At 38.7% G+C, this 22,248-nt stretch overlaps 1 protein-coding gene across 3 annotated transcripts; it reads left to right on the plus strand.

Moving 5' to 3' along the window:
• The first annotated feature begins 209 nt into the window (after positions 1 to 209).
• si:ch211-1i11.3 (mitogen-activated protein kinase kinase kinase 5) lies at positions 210 to 22,124 on the plus strand. 3 transcript variants are annotated; one of them, XM_042489839.1, is made up of 28 exons: positions 210 to 666; positions 761 to 900; positions 2,448 to 2,635; positions 2,813 to 2,981; positions 4,008 to 4,114; positions 4,286 to 4,456; positions 5,975 to 6,087; positions 6,722 to 6,881; positions 7,076 to 7,226; positions 7,483 to 7,587; positions 7,950 to 7,999; positions 8,589 to 8,684; positions 10,236 to 10,320; positions 10,688 to 10,821; positions 11,842 to 11,969; positions 12,979 to 13,115; positions 13,240 to 13,345; positions 13,464 to 13,621; positions 14,288 to 14,489; positions 14,725 to 14,893; positions 15,645 to 15,810; positions 17,083 to 17,268; positions 17,378 to 17,483; positions 17,586 to 17,832; positions 18,134 to 18,246; positions 20,692 to 20,789; positions 20,890 to 20,966; positions 21,175 to 22,124. In XM_042489839.1, the coding sequence occupies exons 1-28, from the start codon at positions 330 to 332 to the stop codon at positions 21,269 to 21,271; spliced, it is 3,996 nt and encodes a 1,331-aa protein (XP_042345773.1). In that variant the 5' UTR covers positions 210 to 329; the 3' UTR covers positions 21,272 to 22,124. The 3 variants fall into 3 exon arrangements, with proteins under 3 accessions (XP_042345773.1, XP_042345775.1, XP_042345774.1); XM_042489841.1 differs by lacking the exons at positions 20,692 to 20,789; positions 20,890 to 20,966; positions 21,175 to 22,124 and adding an exon at positions 20,453 to 20,680; XM_042489840.1 differs by lacking the exons at positions 20,692 to 20,789; positions 20,890 to 20,966; positions 21,175 to 22,124 and adding an exon at positions 19,429 to 19,711.
• Positions 22,125 to 22,248: the final 124 nt, after the last annotated feature.

Consider the following 22,248-nt stretch of genomic DNA (forward strand, 5'->3'; position numbering starts at 1 on the left):
GCACCAAGAGGACACACAAACCACTAAATTACGTCATTTTTCAACAGAAAACTAATGTAGCGGAATCATAGTTTCCCCACGGCAGAGGTCACGAGAGAGCCGGGGCTGTGTGGCGGACTGTTTCGGTGAAAAAATGTCAGCGGGCGGAGCGGAGCAGGGGAGGACAGAAGGGCGGGTCGAGTGGAGAGGAGTACCGGGAATGACGGTGGATACGCGCTGTAAACGGGGCGGCGACACACCTGGGGAATTACAAGAACAAGCAACCGTGTGTTTTTAATGGAAGTTGTCCTTACGAAGGTCATGTCTTGAGTTTCGGGATAAGACAGGACATGTACACGACGGAGCGTAGGCGGATGAGCCTGCACGAGATGCGAAGGAAAGACCCGGTCCGGGTGTCAGCTGGAAGTTTGTGGCAGGACGCTTTGGCTATGGAGCTGAGCGGCACGAGCTTGGGTAAACAGCTCGTTTCTCCTCGGAATCGCACGCGAGCTGTATCCGTGGCGTATATTATCAACGAGGACGCGTCTGTGCCGCAGACCGAGGAGAACTTGTCCCTGAAATGTCTTAAGGAAGCCTGCGCGGACGCACACGCCACTTTAAAAACTATTTCATATGAGAGGATATCCCTGGGCACCACCGACATACTGGATAGTTTCTACAACGCAGGCAAGTGTAGGCATGTTGACTGTAGAGGTCACAAACAAGCAGTACTACGCAAATTACGCAAACTAACCCGTCCTGTTAAATTTCCCCCCCACAGATGTAGCAGTGGTTGAGATGAGTGACTCTTTTTGCCAGCCTTCCCTTTTCTATCACCTAGGAGTGAGAGAAAGTTTCAGCATGACCAATAACATCATCCTGTACTGTTACAAGCAAGATAGTGATCTACAGGCTATCAAGGTAACTTAAGGGACAATTCATCTCCCAAATTAAAAATACAATTTTTTCCTCTTTTACTTGTAGTGCTATTTATCAGTTTTGATTGTTTTGATGTGAGCTGCAAATTGTTAGGGATATCAGTTGTAAAGTTGTCTGATTCTTTCCTGCAGGCCTGTAATGGAACTAGATGACACTAGGCTTTTGGTGCTCAAAGTGTCAAAATAATGCATTTTAAAAACTCACCAGCAATATTTGGGTTTTTTTTTCCCAGAAGTTATGACCTGTTCACCCAAGATAATCCACAGATCTTGTTGCCAGCAGTTGGATGTAGGATCTATTTTCCTTATACGGAAACACACCACTTGTCATTTGTATCACCATGCAGAAGGGAACCTGCACTTACTCATGACAGCACAAGTTGTAAACATAGATTCTGTCCTCGGCTGAGCTGTAACACTAGCTATCTCACTGTTGCTAGGTGAGCTAGCAGTTGATGCACACTTCCTTTTGCAGGGTGATAGGGTAGACAGGTGTAGTTTGGTAGAAAGAAAATAGTTCCAACATGAAACTGCTAACAACAAGGTCTGTTGATTATCTTGGGTAACCAACTCAAACCAAAACAATCTAGATAAATAAATAGCACTACAGATAGGAGGACAAACATGTATTTCTAATTTTTGGGTGACCTGTCTGTTTAAAAAGCAATAAATAGGCCTATTTCTTTTTATTGTCATGAATTAATCTAATAATTAAACTGGGGCTGCAGACATGGATTACAAACTGCCCCCGGGGCCCCAAAAATCAGGTACACTGTAATATAGTTCATGATAATTGAAAAAAAAAGTTGCAGAATATGAATATATTAATAAATTTAGTTTTGGGACATTCATTGTTTCACAAAACTCAAACCAAGTTTTGCCAGCAGGGGTGTACTAATTGTTCTCTGGGGCTGAATGCAAAATAACATCAAAATGTATCGTGTGTTCCACTGTGTGCACTGTAGTTATTTGGAGCTAGAGTTAGTGGAGCCAGTAGGGGCCCATAATGGATTTTTTTTTTGTCCCAGGTCCCCTTTGAATGTTATTCTTGTCATGGCTGCAACTAATAATATAAGAATATTTTTATTACTAATTAATCTGCTGATTATTATCTTGACTATTTCATTGATGGTTTGATTTGTAAAATGTCAGAAAATGTTGAAAAATGCCCATCACCATTTCCCACCTGAAAAACAATTTTTTAAAAGATAGCTTGTTTACATTTATATAAAGAGTAGAACATAATTAGGAATAATTTCAGCTCTAAATACAGTAATGTGGATGTGAGGTTTGATAAAGGATGTATCATTTCTGCAATAAAGGCCAAAAATAAATCCAATTGATTTGGAAATGATAAAAATCAGTTGCAAATCAACTGGATTTATGCAAGGGTTTAACTTAAATTAAACATTAAACATTCAAAGCAAAAACACAGAAAACTGGTAAATGATGCTTCAGCTCCATTGAGGGAAATCAAGATCTCCCAATATATATGTGTCCCAGTATGATTTACATGTTGTGTCCCTTCAGGAGCAGTGTGGCAGCTACACATTCATCCCTTATGTAGTGTCACCTCAGGGCAAAGTGTTTGCCTGTGATGCTACAATGATGACTGGTATCAACGAATTGATGCAGCCCAGTTTCCAGCTGGAGCCTCTGCTGACCCCGCTGGTGGAGAGCCTGGTGCATCTACTGAACAATATACACGTTCAGTCCAGGTCAGACATAAACTGCAGGGCTTTGTTCACTATCGTGTGCTTTGCCAAAAACATGATCATGTCAGGTTACACCTACATTTGCTTACGCTGTATCTCATTTTCCTCCATGCTGGCTGATTTATCAAAACATTGTGAAATTATGGGATGTTTTTACTCTACTGCTCTTTGTGCCCACAGCGAGTACTTCCGGGAGTCAATCAGGCATGAGATTCGCATGGCACGGGAGAGGTTCAGCGGCCAAGCCCTGAGCCAGGAGTTGAGTCGCATCCAGAAACGCCTGGACAGTGTAGAGCTTCTCACCCCTGATATAGTCATGAACCTGCTGTTGTCCTACAGGGATATTCAGGTGTGTGTTTATGTGTGCATGTGAGGGAATGCCAACACATGGAGTGTGTAAAAGTTCATGGGCTACGACCAGTGGTTAATTTATTTGTCTGTTGTTCTTTCAGTTATTATTCAGTACAAGAACCTGATAGGTTGCCATTTTATCATTACTTATACAGGCTGTCTGCAGGTCCAAAAAAAGTCTTAAATTCAAATTTAGAAATGGTCAACAAATAGTATTAAAGTTAGATTTTTCTAGGTTTTAATTGCTGCAAACATTTTAACCAATTTCATTTGTCTGTCCTTTTATGTCTTTTGGGGAAAATGAGTCAAGCTTTTTTTGCATTAAGTCCACATTTCAGTGATACAAAACTTTAAACGTACCACTGAAGTTTATGCTGTCTTTACTTGCTTAATTGTACTTACCTGTAGGCAAAATGGATTAACCCAACTCACTCTAATAACAATAATCCTAAATAAAACCTACTTCTGGATGAAACCACATAATAATACTTACTTTTAATGCTTAAATAACAAAAAGATTACTTGTCAAAAACTCTGTCTTAAAGTTGGCTAAAAATTATCTTAAAAAAAGTCTTAAAAAGCATTCAAACGTTTGATAGCTGTGTATACCGTTATATTATTTGAGGAAAATATTTTTTTAAAAAGAAAATATTTAAAAAGGGTAACATTTAAGGGGGAAAAATCACTAAAAATATTTGGCATTTTATTAGATTTATAAAAACGGTCTATTGATCAACTCATTGATTAATCAAAGGAACTTTTAAGCACAAAATATGCATTTTTAGCTTGACATTAAAAGCAGTGTTTCATTGTAAGAGTATGACTGTTAACAACACTAAGCCGACACATTTGGAAGCCTGCAAGGTTCATGATAAACCAAAACCCAGGGTGAGATAGTAACAAAAATGACCACTGAGAATTAAACTGTTATTAGTAATAAAGTTGTAGTGGTTTAAATTATTAAAGGGCATTAGATGCAAACTTGGTAAATAATACATTGTAATTCTACACCCTTTTCTCTCAGGACTACAATGCCATGATCAAGCTGGTGGAGACTCTGAATGAGCTGCCCATGTGTATGGTAGCAAGACATCAGAATATCAAGTTTAACTACATATTTGCTCTAAACAGGTACCCAGATGTTCAGTAAAATAAAACTTAACAATTGAACTGTTGTAAACTTATCTCTTGTTTCTTCTGAGTGTTGTGGGCCATTCTTGGCCTGTAGTCATGATTTACCAAGATATACGGGTTTTTTTTAAAGCTCACCACTGCTGTTATTGTCAAATCTACCCTTGACAGGAGGAATCACCCCGGAGATCGTGCTAAGGCCTTGGAGGTAATTCTGCCCATTGTTGAGTCAGGGTCCAAAGTGGCATCAGACGTCTATTGCTTGTGTGGACGGATCTACAAAGACATGTTCATGAGCTCTGGGTTCACTGATCACCGCAGCAGAGACCAGGCCAGCTACTGGTATGACCTCTTTATGTTTGTGGGTCTGATCTTTACAAAATGGTCCACACCTAATGAGAAAAGTGGCATTTGTTAGTCTTTTGTGCTTCAGAGTAAAGTTTGTTTGTTCCTACATTTAAGGTCCAGTGTGTAAAATGTAGGGAGATGGTTTGGCAGAAATTAAATAAAATATAATACATATGTTTTCATTAGTTTATAATCATATGAAAATAAGAATTGTTTTGTTTTTGTTACCTTAGAATAAGCCCTTTATATTTACATACAGAGCGGGTCCTCATCAACGGAGTAGGCTTTGTTGTTTCTACTGCAGCCCAGAATAAACAAACCAAACACTGACTCTAGACAGGGCCATACACGTTTTTGTGTCAGCCACCGTAGATATCCTGCATTCTTGGCATACAGGAAAAGTTTCAACTGGTTGCAATTTGCAACTCATACTGCTAGATGCCACTAACTCCCACACAATAGATCAGGCATGCCCATGACCAGCCTGGGGGCCAATGTGGCCCTTGAATGGATTTAAAATGGTCCTCTGCTTGACTTTAAAAATACTCTATATGTGGCCCACCACACACTATAAGTGAATCAAACAAGATCACATTTTTTTCCTTCATGTCACAGTGGCAGGACTATTATACAGTTTGCAGACATGCATCAAGTAGGAACCATGCGGGCAGAACTGATGAGTTTTCATAAACAGACAACAGGAAATGGAACAGTTAGCTACCAGCAAACATTTTCTGATAGGCAGCACACAAGGTCACCGCAAATAAGCATGAAGTCAACAGTGAAGACCGCCGCTTTCAGGAGCAGTGGAAAGTTCTATTCATTGAATGATGAAACAGCTGTGTTTATCTAATTTGTATAGGATTTTTTATATTTTATTTTTAAGTAGCCCATTTGATGCAAGAAGCAGCTGCCCCCCTCCAAGTATTTTTCAAGTTATCTAATCTGGCCCCCATTCAAAAAAGTTTGGCCACCCCTGCATTAGACCTTTAATAGTAGAGCTGCACAATATATCATTTTTTTATATTCATTGCAATTTCAACCTGTGTGATAAAAACATTGTGAAAGACTGCATTATTTCACTGAGGATTTTTATCAGCATATCAGTTCGAAACTGTGCTTCAAAATGTAACTATCATTCATTTTTATTTGAGCCATTTGTGTTCACTTCAGGTTGTTCAATAAAAGTGTTTTAAATAGTTTCCTTTCATAATTCAGTTATGAAAACAAGTAAATTAGTTGTATTTTATCAGTATAATGAAAGCAGCAGAGAGGCAGAAATGAGCACACTTTAATTTGTTTATCTCAAGTAATAACATTATCAAATTATCCAACATTACTGCATATCACATATTTTCTTTATGCAGCCATACTAAACTGTACTTTTCTGGATATTTGCTGCTCATATGTGTTTGCAGTTAATGTTGCATTGTTATTCTAATGTTACTGATGTCTCCTGTCTCTCATTGTTCTTGTATAATCCATAAGTGTTGTTTTCATATTATTTGTCAGGTATGGGAAAGCTTTTGAGATGGAGCCAACTCTTCACTCAGGCATCAACAATATTGTCCTCCTGATGGCAGCTGGCCATGAGTTTGACACTTCTATTGAGCTGCGCAAAATAGGTGCTTAATGCTTTCTGCTTTCTTTATCAGAGAAAACAAATGACAAATACTTGCTTTCATGATTTAGAGAGAACACAAATCTGCTACAGGTCTACAGACTCAGTGTGCCATTAAGTTTATATGACTCATGCGCTACACTTTATGTTGCAAGAGTGTCAACATTAGGCTTTGCTATGATGCAACTCACAATTTAAATTTGTGAGGCCACAATTATGAGTAGATTTGAAATGTTTTAAGGTACAATGCAATATGAAGAATGTCACTTGACTTCAAGTGCTAACTAGTACAGGTAGGAGAGTGTACTTCTACATACAGTACTTGAGCTGCATTTCACAAGACACATGGTTATATGTGCTTTCTATTTACACAAGTAGGTAGTCTTTAGAATTGATTTATCAATTAGAATCAGTGTAGTGTGAAAACCCAATTGTCTTTTTTGTGCATTTTTAAATGCACTTAGTGTTCTTGTATTGCTTCATTGTTCCTGCTCCACCTCAGCGCCTGGAAGATGAGTTCCTTGTTGTGCACAGGGCCATCATCTGATGATGCACATTTGAGTCTATTAGTTTGGAAATCAGTGATTTATATGCATTTGTTAATGAATTGTTTTGCTCTGTGTTATGTTGGTGTTCAGGTGTGACTCTCAGCACCCTGCTCGGTAGAAAGGGCAGTTTGGAGAAGATGAAGGACTACTGGGATGTTGGCTTCTATCTCGGAGCAAACATCCTCGCTAACGAGCACAGAAAAGTCATCATGGCTTCAGATAAACTCTACAGACTCAATGCTCCTGTCTGGTGAGGCTTAAGTGAGGCACCAGCTCTTGATTAGCAGTCATTGTGCGGATTGAGGAGTTTAATCTTCCCCAGGATTCAGTTTGTCGAGCGTATTATTTGAATTTGATTGCTTGGATTAAAAAATCAATAAAACCCGATGATTTTTCCATACTAAAAAATTTAATGCAGATTAATGAGTTTAGTGTTTCTTTCAGGTATGTGGCATCCATTATGGAGACTTACATCCTGTACCGTCAATTTGCCAAGCTACCTGAGGTGAGATCTCCTAAACAGGACATAGTGGACTTCTGGATGGAGCTGCTTTTGCAGACCTGTAAACCCACTGACTCCACAGGCCGCTGCCCAGTAAGATAACACTGATAACCTTAACACTAATTGTAACAATAGACATAAAACTGGACTTGGAAGCTAGTATCTGTTAATGAGGACACAGTTCTGCCCGTTTCAGTCTTAAAGTTAATATGTTCTGCTGTAATACTGTTACAATATGGTCAGGAAAAACTGGAGAAAGAGACAGTCTTGACCTCCCATTGCAAATAAATGAAGGTCATGTGGCTGTTACAAAAGACTGATAATAGAATTTGATTTTTCTGCATCTTAGGTGCTCATTCTGGAGCCCAGTAAAGTCTTCCAACCAGCTATTGTGTGTGTGAGCGAGGAAGATGAAAGTCACACTCTCCAGTTGAAACATGTTACATCCTTAAAGGTATGTGGACCCTTGGTGCCCCACCCCTGGAGCCACCTTCTTATCTGACATCATGTTGACCTGCCATACATACAAAAAAATGCAAACAATACATGACAACATACAAAATAAATTGTGCAATGAAAGGAAGAACCAATGTTTCTCACCCTGATTTATGGTTCAGTGAATGCTAAATCAGGTGAGTGTGTGGGTGTGTTCTTTGAGCGTCACTGTGTGTAAAAAAACAAAAAAAACCCCAACCTGCTTCATATCGCAGGAGTGTTTACTTTGTCTGTACGTACATGCAAATATAAGCTGCTCTGTCTGTATGAGCAGCCAAACTGTATTCATCGAGTGCTTTATCTTTGTTCTCAATTCCACAGAAAGGCTTACACCAGTGGACTTTCCCAGCCTCTGCAATTCGGGGAGTGAGGTAAAGAGGAGTACAGCATGTGCTAACATCTCTCAAATATCTGCTCTCAGTTGTGGGTGTGTTCAAGCCTACAAAACACAGGAGATCTTGGCTGCTGGTCAGATTTTTGTTCTGTCAATATGGTTTCGGGCTCTGCCTCTTTTCGTTTTGTCAGTATCATTTCGATTCCTCTCTACCACTGTTCAGTGTTAATGTGTACTTAAGCCCTGTCTTGTCTGCCGATTTGCCGATTGGGCAATTTTCAGCAAATACACCAAACAGTCAGCTACGTGGAAAAACAGCAAAGAAACGACTTTATCAGATTGTTGCATGTTTGAGGAATCAACTGTTTTCTTTTGTGCAGGGCTTTTCTCTTCATCTGCTTTCACTGAATGAATCAATTTTTCCCCCTGTTTGTTTACTTAAAGCTGATACCCTGTGTTATGCAAACATTAGCTGTTGGTTCCCAAGGGTCTGATAGATACAGTCTGTTTAATCCCATGTGCTGCAGAAACCCTTTAGATGGAGATTTTGACTCTGTCATGCACTTTTTAAACAAATACATCAGACAGTATGACAAAATCTTTATTTGCTTTTTTCCCATCTGAAGTGCTTCAAAGATTGATGAGAGGAGCTGCTTCCTGTATGTCCACTACAACTCAGATGACTTCCAGCTCTGCTTCCCTTCTGAGCTTCACTGTAAAGGGTGAGCGACTAATAGGTTACAAAGAAACAGCGAGGCTGAGTGTGTGTGAGGCAGTCTGAATGACTTCCTAACTGACAAAGATATTCAGAGGTTGGGCAAAGTGGCAAACTAGCTTTTATGACAAAGTTTAGAAGGTGGCAAGAAGAAATGGGTGTGATGCAATTGCACTATGAGTCATATTTGCCTTTGTTGCTCTCTAAAAATCCCCCTAGGACATATTTTTTTCACTCTTTCTAGACTCAGTTGACCCAAATCACAGAAAAAATGGTTTCCTTTTAACCTCTTTTGGCATCTGTCACTGCTGAAATCTCTGTGGCCACCTTAATATAAAGGAAGTGAGCTCAGTTTTTTTGTGGTGTTGAAATGACTCCATATAGAAAATCCTGGTTACTCAGGACTGTAGATAGTTTTTCTGGGAACTTCCTCCCACAGACAAAGTAAAACTTAATTATCCACATGGCTACATAGGGAAATTTCGTTGAAAATAAATTTAAATTTGTAAATTTTGTTCACCCTATTGTAAATAAACATTGTGATTCATATTCTATACTACATAGACTTTTTAAAACTTGAAACATAAACATTGTAATGGGTTCCTTTATATTTCCTGTTGAAATGTTTTTCATTGTCTATAAATGACATCAGCTGACAAGATGTAAACATGGACCCAAGCTGTTGATTTGCAATGCAATTCCAGTAAAGCAGTCTATAAAGGGAGAAAGCGCCTGTACAGTACTTTTACAGTAATTCCCTGGCTGTGATGACAGTGCAGTGATGCAGAGAGTGCAGATGTAGAAACACTGACCAGGCTTTTTGGGAGGGGAGCTTACATTCACATTGCTAACATTTAGGCAGACAGTAAAATACAGTGTTTTTTGAACATTAAAACGTATAACCATGTCCTATTTGAAACCCAAAATACAAGATTAAACGTGAAACTCTACATCTTATCAGACCTTTAAAGTCGATTTGTGGAATTTCTGGTAAACAAACAAAAGTTATATTTAAATTCAGTGTTTTGCACCAAAACTGTGTGTATCCCTGATGTCTAACTGTTAAATGCATTGCCTTCCCCACAGAACATTTGCAAAACTGACCTAAAAAAATACAATAAATCTTTCATTGTATACATAAATGCTTAGCTGCCATTAGTCTTCTTTTATGCTGTCATTGTTGATGCAGTGTTTGCTTGTGCATTAGTCATGGCAACTGTAGATCAGGGGGATAGTGTGAAACCTTTACAGGACTGTATATCTTGTTGCAGTTGTGCATGTATCCTGCATGTCTTCACGTACACTATATAAACAAAATGAGCAACCACTCATAAAATCATTGCACCGTGGTCAAAACCTTCACAGTGAACGTTGTTGATTGTATTCACAAAGATTATTTTTTTGTATGTATTGGGCATTTTCCTTTTATGGGTAAATTCTTCAGCAAAAGTCTACAGGCACATCTGATGTCATATGTATTGTCTTTACTTTAACAGAAACTCCATCAAGAGCACATTTTCATCTACATGAATGTCTCCTTACTCTGCTCTCTTGCTAGTTTCTGTGAGCTGGTGAACTCTCTGCTTCAGCAGGCTGAACACCCTGCTCCGGACCTGAACCATGTAGCTGAGGGATTACTAGAGGTCAGTCACAGTCTTCAATTCCTCTGACGCAGAGTTTTCTCTATTTAGGTCTCAACAAGTAGAAAACAACTGCAATTGCGGGGTGAATAATCAAATGATCTACCACAGAAACATTCCTGTAACATAATGTCATATTTCCATGTAATTTTGCATTGTGTGTAGTATCTGTTTATGTAAAGAATTAAATACATTCATATTTAATTCTATATTTATTCTTAGAATTTGTGGGTTCTGTGTTTTCCTGTTGTAAATCTCTGAATGAAACGTGCTCTCTCAACTCTTCACCTTTCTCTCCTCTGCTTGTAAAATTCCTCACAATTGCTCTGATACTTTCAGTCACTGGATTGTCATTCATTTCTCTCTCCAGTACATCTATGAGACCAATGAGAATGGCAACAAGGTTGTTCTGGGTAAAGGGACGTACGGTGTGGTGTACGCTGGGAGGGACCTGAGCAATCAAGTTCGCATTGCCATCAAGGAAATCCCTGAGAAGGACAGCACGTATGTGAAACAAACACTAACACAGCACTGTTCTTCTCCCAGAGCTATCCGTTATGGAGAGACGATAAGCTGTCGTGTTTCTCACAAGAATGTTTTTCCAAAATCACTGTAATGGGAAATGATTTGGCAGAGATAGCACCTACTGGCATGCTCTGAATCCCCAGACCCTCTTTAGGAATCTTGGGGGAGATTGATGAGTGTTTAGACTTTTCAGTCTGTGTTTGTTTCTTTATAATCTGCACAAAGAGCCCAGGCTCGCAGTGCAGTGTTAGGAGGAAATAAAGCGTTCCGTCAAAGGAAATGTGATATTTAAATCATTTTTAAGAGTTTGCCAAACCCTGCTGTGTCTAAGACACAGAACAGGATGTATCCCTATGTTTATCAAGTTGTACTCTTCAGCAAGCAGTTAATGAGATTAAGTTACGTTTCAATCTAGTCGGTAGTGATAATCCAGATGATAAACAACAAAATAGAGAAGATCCCGAACCAAAGCAAAGAGAGGGAGAGAGAGGAAAAACACATTTAGAGTATTGCAATAGCAGCTGTCATTTGACATAATGTGTAAATCTTTTTCAAGCTTTTAAAGGAGTTCAACTCCCCTCAACCATTTCATTTATTCAATTAAAATTCAAACCTGAACAATGTAAGACTTTGCTACACCCTCTATACCAACCACACACAACTGGAGCTTTTGAGAAAAACATTCATTCAAACTGAAAACATAGTTTATCATGCACAGTCAAGACTATTTAAACGTGCTTCTCCCTGAATTTTTCATGTTCTTTCTGACCAATATTAAACTGATTTGTTTGGGACTGGGGAGGTGTGGAGACACCAGTTAGCCTTTTTTTCCACAAATATAGTGTGTAGATTGTGTTTGCATGTATATGAGTGCTTGTGTGTTTGGCCATCCGAAATACTTTCTGCACGTTTTAAAACAATGAACTGTCATATGTAGCATTGTATCCTGTTGTTTCGACCATCTAAAATTAAAAAACTTTTATTCCCTTTATCTCTCAGGTACTCCCAGCCGCTCCACGAGGAGATAGCTCTGCACAAGAGGCTTAAGCACAGAAATATTGTCCAGTACCTGGGTTCTGTCAGTCAGGATGGTTTCATCAAGATCTTCATGGAAGAAGTACCTGGAGGTATGAATCCTAAAATTGAAACTTAATACTAATAGCTTTAAAGAGCAGTAGAGGGTAAATGTCCATTACTGGACATCCTTATCCAAATCCATACACACACATACAGTAACAAAAAATAAGGTATTAAAAATTGTCTTCTCAAAAAGATTTAACTGAAATTCACCCTGCAGTATTAAACTTAAAAAACACTGTATTTCTTAAAACAGGAAATTGTCTAGAATTGGGTGATGGTGTAAAATTTGCTCCGTGCTACACTCAATTAAAAAAAACCCTAAAGACCAGCTTTACACAGTGACAGTTTCATTCAGTTTGTTTATATTCATTCACATATGCGTATACAATAACTGATGCCTTTTCACTTTGATTTTACATGGAGACCCAGATTAATACACTAGCACTCTGTTTTCATTTAATCTAGAAACCAATAATTATTCGTTGGCTAATTAGTTTTAGTTTACCAGATGATCGTTGAAACAATGGAATAAAAACAGATTTGCAGAGCAGTTATATCTCAGCTCCTTGGAAGTGCCAACACAAGGAAGCCCTGCCCCAGCAAGTCTGCATTTCCTCAATTACTGTGTGGCTCTGTTACCGGAGGATGTCTTTATTAAGCATTAAGGAAGTCAGAGTCTGTCTTGTGTGCATGTGTGATTGTGTAACATATACTGGAAGCCAGTTTCAAGAAAGTGGGTGGTTCCAACATCCTGCTCATTGTAGAAAAATGTCTTCAGACAATGACATAATTGTTGGGAAAAAAACAACTGAAGATATGTGAAAATTCCAATCCATAGCTTGGTTGGACATTGCCACATGGCTCTGACTAAAAAAAAACTTAAACAGAAGTTATGAAGCTATTACAGAAGGCCAGTGTGACACATACAGTAGAAATTATATTTTGTTTTCCTCTCCCTTCATGGTCATGTGAGAATTTTTTTTCACTTTTTTTTCCTTAAAAAATTGAAATGAAAAATGAAATCAGCTTGTATGATTTGACATTTACTGCTTGCAGGAAGTTTGTCATCTCTCCTGCGCTCCAAATGGGGTCCCCTGAAAGACAATGAGCCCACTATCATCTTCTACACCAAACAGATCCTCGAGGGGCTCAAATACCTCCATGAAAATCAGATTGTCCACAGAGACATTAAGGTGAGTGGGGCACCCTGGGATTACTGACCATTTTACTTTCCAGAATGATTTCATCCTAACTGTATGGTATGAGGGTGTACTGTATGTGAAACATCTCAGTGTGGGTAACTGGTCTTTGCTGCAGGGGGACAATGTGTTGATCAACACCTATAGTGGAGTGTTGAAGATCTCTGACTTTGGAACATCCAAACGATTAGCAGGGATCAACCCGTGCACCGAGACGTTTGCTGGTAAGATGCTGTGTGTTTAAAAACCTTTATGACTCTGTGTTACTTTGTCAGGACTTACTGTATTTTTATCTGATTGCAGCAGCTGTATTTCAATTACTTTTTTGGTCATTTTCAAAAGGAACTCTCCAGTACATGGCCCCAGAGATTATAGACCAGGGGCCTCGGGGTTATGGGAAGCCGGCTGATATATGGTCCCTAGGGTGCACTATTATAGAAATGGCTACAGGCAAAACACCCTTCCATGAGCTGGGAAGTCCACAGGCAGCTATGTTTAAGGTAAATAAGGGAAATTTTTATATTATATCGATGTTATATATTTTATGTTTACATGAGGATGAATTGTAATATTATATCTGGTGCCACCATCAGGTCAAAAAGTATCAAAAGTATTACTTGTTCTTTCTTTTATGCTTCTGGCTAATGTTAGTGAGGGCTGTACCAAATAGTTGGCTTTGAAGCTTCATTTATAACATCATCATTGGAATTATAAATCGACAATTTAAAGATTAGCCAACAGTAATAATATTAGTAATATAATATGTAATATACTATTTGTAGAAATAAATTTTAGTGGTTTCTGTGTAGTATTGTTTCTGACTTGTGTGAACCAGACATTTCCAATACTTCCAGGGCCTTATTCAGTTCAAAAGAAAAAAAAAATTGAAAAAAGACAAAAATTCACAGCTTTTTTTTTCTTCTAAGAAAATACTCTGCCAAGTTGGATACATAAGAGCTTTAAAAAATGGTTTCCCAGTCACAATTACAACTTGGTTGTTAATGTGAACACTGTTTAGAAGTGGTTATTTAATTACCATAACATGAACGCAGCATCAATGCAGCTTCACAGGGCCACTTCTTTCTTTTCTCTTTTACAACACAGTAATCTCAAATTACAGCTGTTTAAATTAACATAACCATTTTCCTTTAAACTATCCCACCCAGGTGGGCATGTTTAAGATCCACCCTAAGGTACCAGAGTGCATGTCGGACAAGGCGAAGGGCTTCATCATGAACTGTTTCGTGCCGCAGCCCGATGACAGAGCCACGGCTTCTGAGCTGCTGAAGAACCCCTTCCTCAGGTCGGCCCCCAGGAGGAGGACCAGAGCTCCGCAAGAAACAGAATCGAAAGATGTCCTTTCTCCTGGTGAAGCTTCAGTACACTTCATACTGCTCTTCTTTCTCTCATATGTTGTCAGTTTTTCATCAGCTCGATAAATTAAATTGCTTTTAGTTTCCATTGCAAGTCATCTCCCTCCTTTGCATCATTATAACGTTCAAACTGTTATTGCACGTGTTATGACACTTGTTTGTTGAGTATTTTTATGAAAGCAAGACATTTGGTACACTGACTATCTAACCACAGCCTTGTCGTTTTGCAGTGGACTACCAACGTAGCATGTCTGTGCCCGTCTCCATCCTCGTGGAAGACACAGATTCGGACTCGGGTTCAATCGACCTGTCCTGTTCCCTGGACCTGAGGAGGGCCCAGGCCGCCGTCATAGAGGATGAAATCTTAGAGAGCCCAGTGGGCTCCAGCAGCTTCCTGGCGTGAGTAAGACTATTGCTCAACAGAAGACAAAAAACCTTATTATCTTTGCATCAGCAGCGGTTCTACCGTATCTTACATCAATGTCAGACCATAGCGGTTTCAGTCACGTGGCTTTTTGAGGCTACATCCTGTGAGAGGGTTATAATGCCACCCTATCAAATGCTAGTCTACCTACAACCACATGTTACTTACATAATGAATCACTGATATCTGTATCTCAATTTCTTTTTTGTTTCTATTTCAGTAGTTATGTCACTTTTTTGTGATCGACTTTTTACTGAATTTTTGAAAGACATGAATATAAACAAACATAAAACAAGTACACACATTCCATCCTGCTGAGCAGGGAGACGGATACTCATTCATATGCTGCCACTTTAGCAAGCAGATTATGCCACTCTGTGATTGATGGTGTGTGAGCTGACCGCCATTGTTGGAGGAGCAGTCTCCTTACCAACACAATGGTGGTCTGGACCCATTCGGGGAGCTGTATTTTAAGTCCCCCAGCAGAAATATACTGATGTAAAAGGGGACCATCTGACTAATAGCTCTCTGGATACAATCATGAACAGGTGTCCAAAAATCCCTCACTGTGGGGCAGTACCTTAAGACAGAAGTATCCTTATCAGGGCACTTCCAGTACCAGTGGTCACTTTTAAGTTTTACACTTTACAATACAGAGGACACTTTACCTGTATTTTATCTGTTGATCTGGTGTGATTGATCTCTTTATTGCCCCCTACTGTCCAGAATACCAGAAGATTCTGCATCAGACATGAGCAGTCCAGCCTCAACGGAGGAGAATATCGGTCTGTTTATGCTCAGAAAGGACAGTGAAAGAAGAGCCACACTGCACCGAGTCCTCACTAACTACATCAGCAACGTCGTCTCTAACATACAGGAATCTGTGCCTCAGGTGGGTGAAGAAAAGTCACAACAGCACAGGTTAAAACATTGTGAAGTCTGTTAACTGCTTTTTGGTTAGGCTTTAACATTTAGATTAAAACATTGAAAGAACAAATTCTAAAGACACAGTCACCATACACTTGACAACAACTCTTAGTTAGATTATCGGTTTACTAATAATTATATGCCTGGTATTATAATTCATCGATGCCATTTCTTAAAACTGCAATTATTAATTGATTAGTTGTCAATTATTAAATTAATTGCCAATTAGTTTGATAATCGATTATTTGGTCTGAGTTATTCATCAAGACATAAAACTCAACAGCTTCTTAAATGTGAATATTTTCTTTTTCTCCTCTCCTCTATGACCGTAAACTAAATATGTTTCGGTTTTGAACAACACAAGACATTTGAGAAAGTCATTTGGGCTTCTGGAAACATAGATTAACATTTACCATTTTCCAAAATAAAGTTACAGCCCTTCTGTTGATCAGTATCTGCAGCATTGAGCTAATAGGCAAAGACATAATGTGTAAATGAAAGTCTGGTCCTCTGGTTTTTAGTTTGACATTATGGAAATTGTCCAGACATGTTGCCAAAAATGTCAAAGTATGAACCCACAGCCATAACTGTCTACAATGGGTGCAAAGTAAATATTAAAGTTGGCTTGCAGGTTAATGATTTTGAGCCCAAGGGCCACTTATTTCTTCGGTGTTTGAATAAAAAGCAGTCAGTAAAAACATTAAACTAAACTCTTGTATGTATAGCACCACAGCTGGAACTTCAAAAAAGGCAATGATGAACTTGGTAAGAAATATTACACAAATTGCAAGGAATTAGCAGATTTAGAAAACTGTTTTTAAAAAGCTAGGGAAAAATGTCAAGAGAAAAAAAAAACAGGAAAAAAAACTATATTGATAATGATCATAATTACAATTTCTTTGTTTATTTTATTTCTTTTTCTTTATAAATTTATTTATTTATTCATTTTTCCAAAAAGAAATCGCTAATTTTTTGGTCATTTCTAGTTTTGTTGCTCATTGCCTTTTTTCAGTTTTTGAAAGAAAAACAATGTTTCGAAGGGTTAATATAGATAATTAGAGATTATTGGAAAATCTGTTTTACTGTTAATATTGTCATTAGTATCACATTGTCGTTCCCTTGTAAATTGGAGAGAAAAGAGCACTAATTTCAGATACAGTATGTAAGTCTTTAAACACCTCTAGAGTGACAACAGTAGAGGTACTATCCTTAATTTCCCAATGTATTATTTTTAAAGCATGGTGACGGATCATCGCTAACTGCAGACCACATCGCTGAGCTGATTAACTGCCTGCGGGACAATATCCACTCCCCGGACAGGAAGCAGCTGACCAGCAGCTTGCTGGAACTTCGAGCCAAGCTGCTCACTGCCGCAGTGTCACCAAACAGCCTGCAGGCGGTACTGTTCAGCTTCCAAGATGCAGTAAGAGACTCCAGCATCAACACAGATTTCCTGGTGGTTCCACTATTGTCAGCAATAGGCCTAATGAGATTTTTGGGTTTGGATCATCATTCCTCTGTTCTGTGTTTAGGTGAAGAAGGTGTTGAGGCAACAGCAGGTGAAACCTCACTGGATGTTTGCTCTGGATAATCTGCTGAGACAGGCAGTACAGGACGCCCTCACTGTGCTCCTGCCAGGTAGAGCTTCATCCTGCACTGTATAAGTTCAATTGTTTGGTATTCTCTTTGTTTATTTATGGTCATTGTTTCATCCATTCGTCCCCTCCACTCCGCTCTCAGAGCTGAAACTCCAGCTGCAGTCCTCATTTGAGATTGAGGACAGCACTCCTGAGGAGCTGCCTGCTGACCCAGACACTCCTGTCGTTACTGTCCCTGACCAGCTGTGGGCGCCAGCAGACACGCAGCAGACAGCATCCGTACATGAGATCCTGCCCACAGTGAGTCCCAGCTCCCCCACAGAGCTCGTCCTCAACAGCAACTGTCCTCTCAGTGAGAAACTGAGAGACCTGCGACTGGAGACCAGCAGGTAGCATTCAGTTGTTGTTGTTGTTTTTATCATTAAGCTCATGTTAAAGATGCATTCTCTGTACATTTTTAAGAGATTTTGTGATGAACAGCAGTTTGCATCATTGTCATGTCCACTAAGTAGTTAATTTTCGAGGCCATATAGCAGAAATTTGCATTTTTATATGATTGTGATCTGAAATTCTGAGGAAACATAAACACCTTAAACACTGGCATCTCTGTAAGGCAGTACACAGTGATTAATACGATTTTTTGAGTTGCACTGCTTTGTGCTAAGTAATGATTGAGGTTTTGTGTTTCAGACTGCTGAATCAGCTAAATGAGAAGGAGAAAGAGTACCAGGAGCTACTGAGGAAGTCCGTGCAGAAGAAACAGGAACAGATAGATGCGCTGAAGAAAGCAGCAATCATTGAAGGTAATGTTTTTTTTTTAACCACACCAATTTCTTACATACATATAGGGAGCACAATAACTTTGGGATGAGTCCCAGGTGAGTTTGATTGTATGTGTAAGAAAGCATCTGATGAGAGTTTTTGTTTGTTTATTTGTTTTTTGTTTTTTAAGCACATTTCAGATACTGTAGTTTTGATAAAATGTTAAAAAAAAGTTGTACATCTAATTTAATACAATACCAATATGTCATAAATATGTTGAGGGAGTTATTGGTCAAGGAGAGAAGGTAGTGCAACTACATTGCCGTGTTGTCAAAAATCTAGATTTATCAAAACATATCGTTCTGAATATTTGTACCAGTTGCTCTTTCTAACTGTTTTTACATTAAAGTATAATACAGTCAGTCTACAGTCAATTTTCTGTTCTCTGCTGGTAACCAAGAAAAGAAAAGCTGTCATGTTATAAGATTCTTATATTTATATTTTAAATTTAAAATGTTAAATTGTATGCCTTCAAAATAGATACTTTTCAAGGTATTGTATAGAAGTTCAAAATTGCAGTATCGTGACAACGTTACTACATTGTGGGGAAGATCCACAGTCCTTGTTCGTTGAACAGTCTTAAAGACAGCGTCTTTGTTTCGATATTTACATATTGGTTTATTGCCGGTGTTTTTTCCCGACTGTTTACCTAACTGGATGTGTCCTGTAGGAAACACTTTCCAGGGAAACACAGATAGGGATTTTTTTTCAATTATCAAAAAGACTGCCGTTGTGGAATATACCCACTCAATAATGTATATCTTGTATCACAATCAGCTTTCCTGTAGTGAAAAAATAGATGGATGTGTGAATATATATATATATATATATATATATATATATAATATATATATATATATATATATATAAAATAACATTAAGTAACAAAATACAAGTTAGACTTTTTCTGTAAATTTTAAACACGAATACAACAGTGCAAGGGGCAGAGTGCAAGTGTACTGGAATAAATAAAGGTGGTTAATTTCAGCCCATTAGGATACATACACACACTCACACACACACACACACACACATACTGTGTTTATATATGTGTGTGTGTGTGTGTGTGTGTGTGTGTGTGTGTGTGTGTGTGTATGTGTATGGCAATAAAAGAAGTGAATGAAGGGGGATCTTCATTTGTTTCTGTTTGTGTTTTTTTTAAGATTTCTTTTGGGCTTTTATCACCTTTAATGGACAATTTAAGTGTGAAAGGGGGAGAGAGAGGCCGGAATCGAACCTGCAACCATTATTGCGAGGATACAACCTCTTTACATGGGCGCCACTCTATCCACTGAACCACCAGGCGCCCCTGTTTGTGTTTTTATCAGAATGTGGATCTTTCAGATCATTTTGAAAAGCGCCTATGGTTTGCACACTGTATGTTTTATTGTAAGTGTGTCATGCAGTGTTGGTCTTGCTCTGGTCTCCGTTCTGGGTCTTGGTCTATACCCCTCAAAGTCTCGGTCTTGTCTCTGTCTCAAGACATTCTGGTCCTGGTCATGACTTGGCCTTGGTTCAGGTGGTTTTACGACAACGCCGACAGTATGCATGTATACATGTCATTTGACAGCAAATATAGTGTGCTTAGATTATATTTGACAATGATGCTGATGATATGTAACAACAAGTTGGTATTCAAGCTGTAAAATATATAATTTATAATTTGTAGGTATTAAAATTAGGTTGAAAAAATCTGATGTTATTCTTTGAATGGTTTTCACATATACATATTCTTGTCGAAAGTACTTTATGCCAGTAGTTTGACTTGAGTCAGTGAAAACCCATCTATCCAGTACTCCAAGCAGTTCTAAAGAAATTCTCAAAAATATTTGCTCATTCTCTTTGATCTGAGTCAAGTGTCATCATGTAACCTGTAAATCCAGTTAAAATAAGTCTGTTTTTTATGATTCCCACAGTGTGTAATATTTAGTTAAGAAAATATACCAAATTAAAATGAAGGCTATTCAGTGAAGATAATAATATTTTTGTTATGTGTATTGTATAGTATTTTTGCCAGCAATATGAGGAGTGAGCTATAATGCAAGAGTTGGTAAGAGCTCAGCCGATAGTCCAATGATTAAGCGCACATGCTGCAGCATGATCAGTATTGCATCAAGGGACCAAGCCCTCTTTGGATTATCAATATACTCAGTGATTTTAATTACTGTTTCTCAACACTTGTGCCAGTCAGTCCCCACCGCGCCTCAGCTTCAGGCTCTGGATTTCTGCCTGACTGGTTCTTGTCTGAGGCATAGACCATCAGATCATCAGCTAATCTGCTCAAACTTGACTTTTCAGTTGGGATAATGATTATAGAGTCTGCCTGCGGAAACAGGATAAGTGTTTTTGTTGTAACATTAACACTATGAGAAACAGCATGTATACAATTTGCACCACACAGTCTGAATGGTTGTAATCTCTTATAGATGCCGAACAGGGTTCACGGAAAAGCTCTCATCCAGAAGTGAAGGCTTTGGTGTGCTGGCTCAGATCTGTCCATGTAGATCAAGACACTATCAATAAGGTAAACTCAACTTAAGCTCTTTGTTTATTTGCTCCTGAGGCTGTTTGGCATTACTCATCAACCCACTGTTAATCCAAACCTGCGTGATCCTGTTTTTTAGTTGCTCTTTCATGAGTTCACCTTGGACTGTCTCTTCTACATGGCCTCTAGGGATGACTTGATGTACTGTGGAATCAGGTAAGCTGTCTCCACACATCACCCTCACACCATCTGTCCATGCAGAAACGAAAGAGGAGATTGTCCTCACTCAGAGATAGTGGTGCAGACAGGATGCCTCGTTAGTTTGAGTTTTCATCAAAAAAATAAGAAACAACAACAAAAAACAGTGTTGTTAAAAGCTGGTTTGTAGCACTGTATTTAAAGCTGTCCGAAATTGCTATTTCAGAGGTGGCATGCTGTGTCGGATCTGGGCAGCCATCACAGCTCGCAGGAAGGCCCAGCTCAGCACACACAATGAGGACAGCGAGGACACTCCTCTTTAATGGCTGCTGATGTTGTACATCAAAGGACAGATTTATTGACAGGCTGGTCCTGTGTCATCTGGAGGAAGTGAGGCAGTAATGAACGTAACTGTCTCTGCAGGGAACCGATGCAAGGCAGAATGGATTTTGGTTACATTGTTGAACTGTGAATGTATTTTCTTGAAAAGATACTGACCAGTTCTTCCAGTTTTAGTTCATGCAAGGTAGAATGTAAAAACTGTTCATTTAAAAGTTAGATTTTGCCAGCATTTTTGTATAATTTCTCAGGGCTTTGGCAAGTGGGATTGTGTCTTACTTTGCTTTGACTTACCTTCTTGAGTATTGATTAGTCTGCAAACAAAAACGTTAAAAGCTATTTTAATGTTGCCTCCTGACGACGCTGTTTTACTGTGTTTTACAGAAAACTTAGCAGGATCTAAGTTATTAAGCTAATGCTGTATTTAAGATGAATGCCTCTGCATTCTGGGGAAAAACAGTTATTTTGTACTGTTTATCCTGTTAAAACTCATTCAGATAATAAACTGTAAACCTAAATCTGTCAGACTGGCTTGTTATCTGCATGCAGCCATTTCTAACAGTGACGAATGTTTTTTTTAGAGAGAGTGACGTACGGTGGGCTGGAAGAAGTGATGAAGTGGTGAACAGTCTTAAAATTCCACACGTGTTCCCTCATCTGTTTTCACAGTGTTGACATCTCCGTAGAAACAGCGACACAGATTTTGCTCGTGTGTCTTTGTCTATGGTATGTGTTTACTGTTTTGCTGTGCTTCTGTGCAGATCTGCTGTTTGAGTTTTAGACTTCTAGGCAAGGAGTTGTTTTTGTTTTTGTTTTTTTAATAAATCATTTTGTGTAGTCCTCTCTTCGTTTGGTTTAGACAGAAATATTAGGAGTGGGAAAAAAATAGGGGAGGGGAAGGTCAGGGTGTTAGGAAATGACCCAGGTGGCAAAAACATTTCACACATACAAAAAACATCTC

This window comes from Plectropomus leopardus, chromosome 7, assembly GCF_008729295.1.
Source record: "Plectropomus leopardus isolate mb chromosome 7, YSFRI_Pleo_2.0, whole genome shotgun sequence".
NCBI classification, from domain to species: Eukaryota; Metazoa; Chordata; class Actinopteri; order Perciformes; family Serranidae; genus Plectropomus; species Plectropomus leopardus.

What these genes read in the sequence shown, in the direction of transcription:
- si:ch211-1i11.3 (XM_042489839.1), top strand. Translation starts at nt 330, where the DNA reads ATGTACACGACGGAGCGTAGGCGGATGAGCCTGCACGAGATGCGAAGG. An exon ending in GTGATCTACAGGCTATCAAG is followed by an intron (nt 901 to 2,447) that starts GTAACTTAAGGG and finishes GTGTCCCTTCAG; the next exon opens with GAGCAGTGTGGCAGCTACAC. An exon ending in GAAAGCAGCAATCATTGAAG is followed by an intron (nt 18,247 to 20,691) that starts GTAATGTTTTTT and finishes AATCTCTTATAG; the next exon opens with ATGCCGAACAGGGTTCACGG.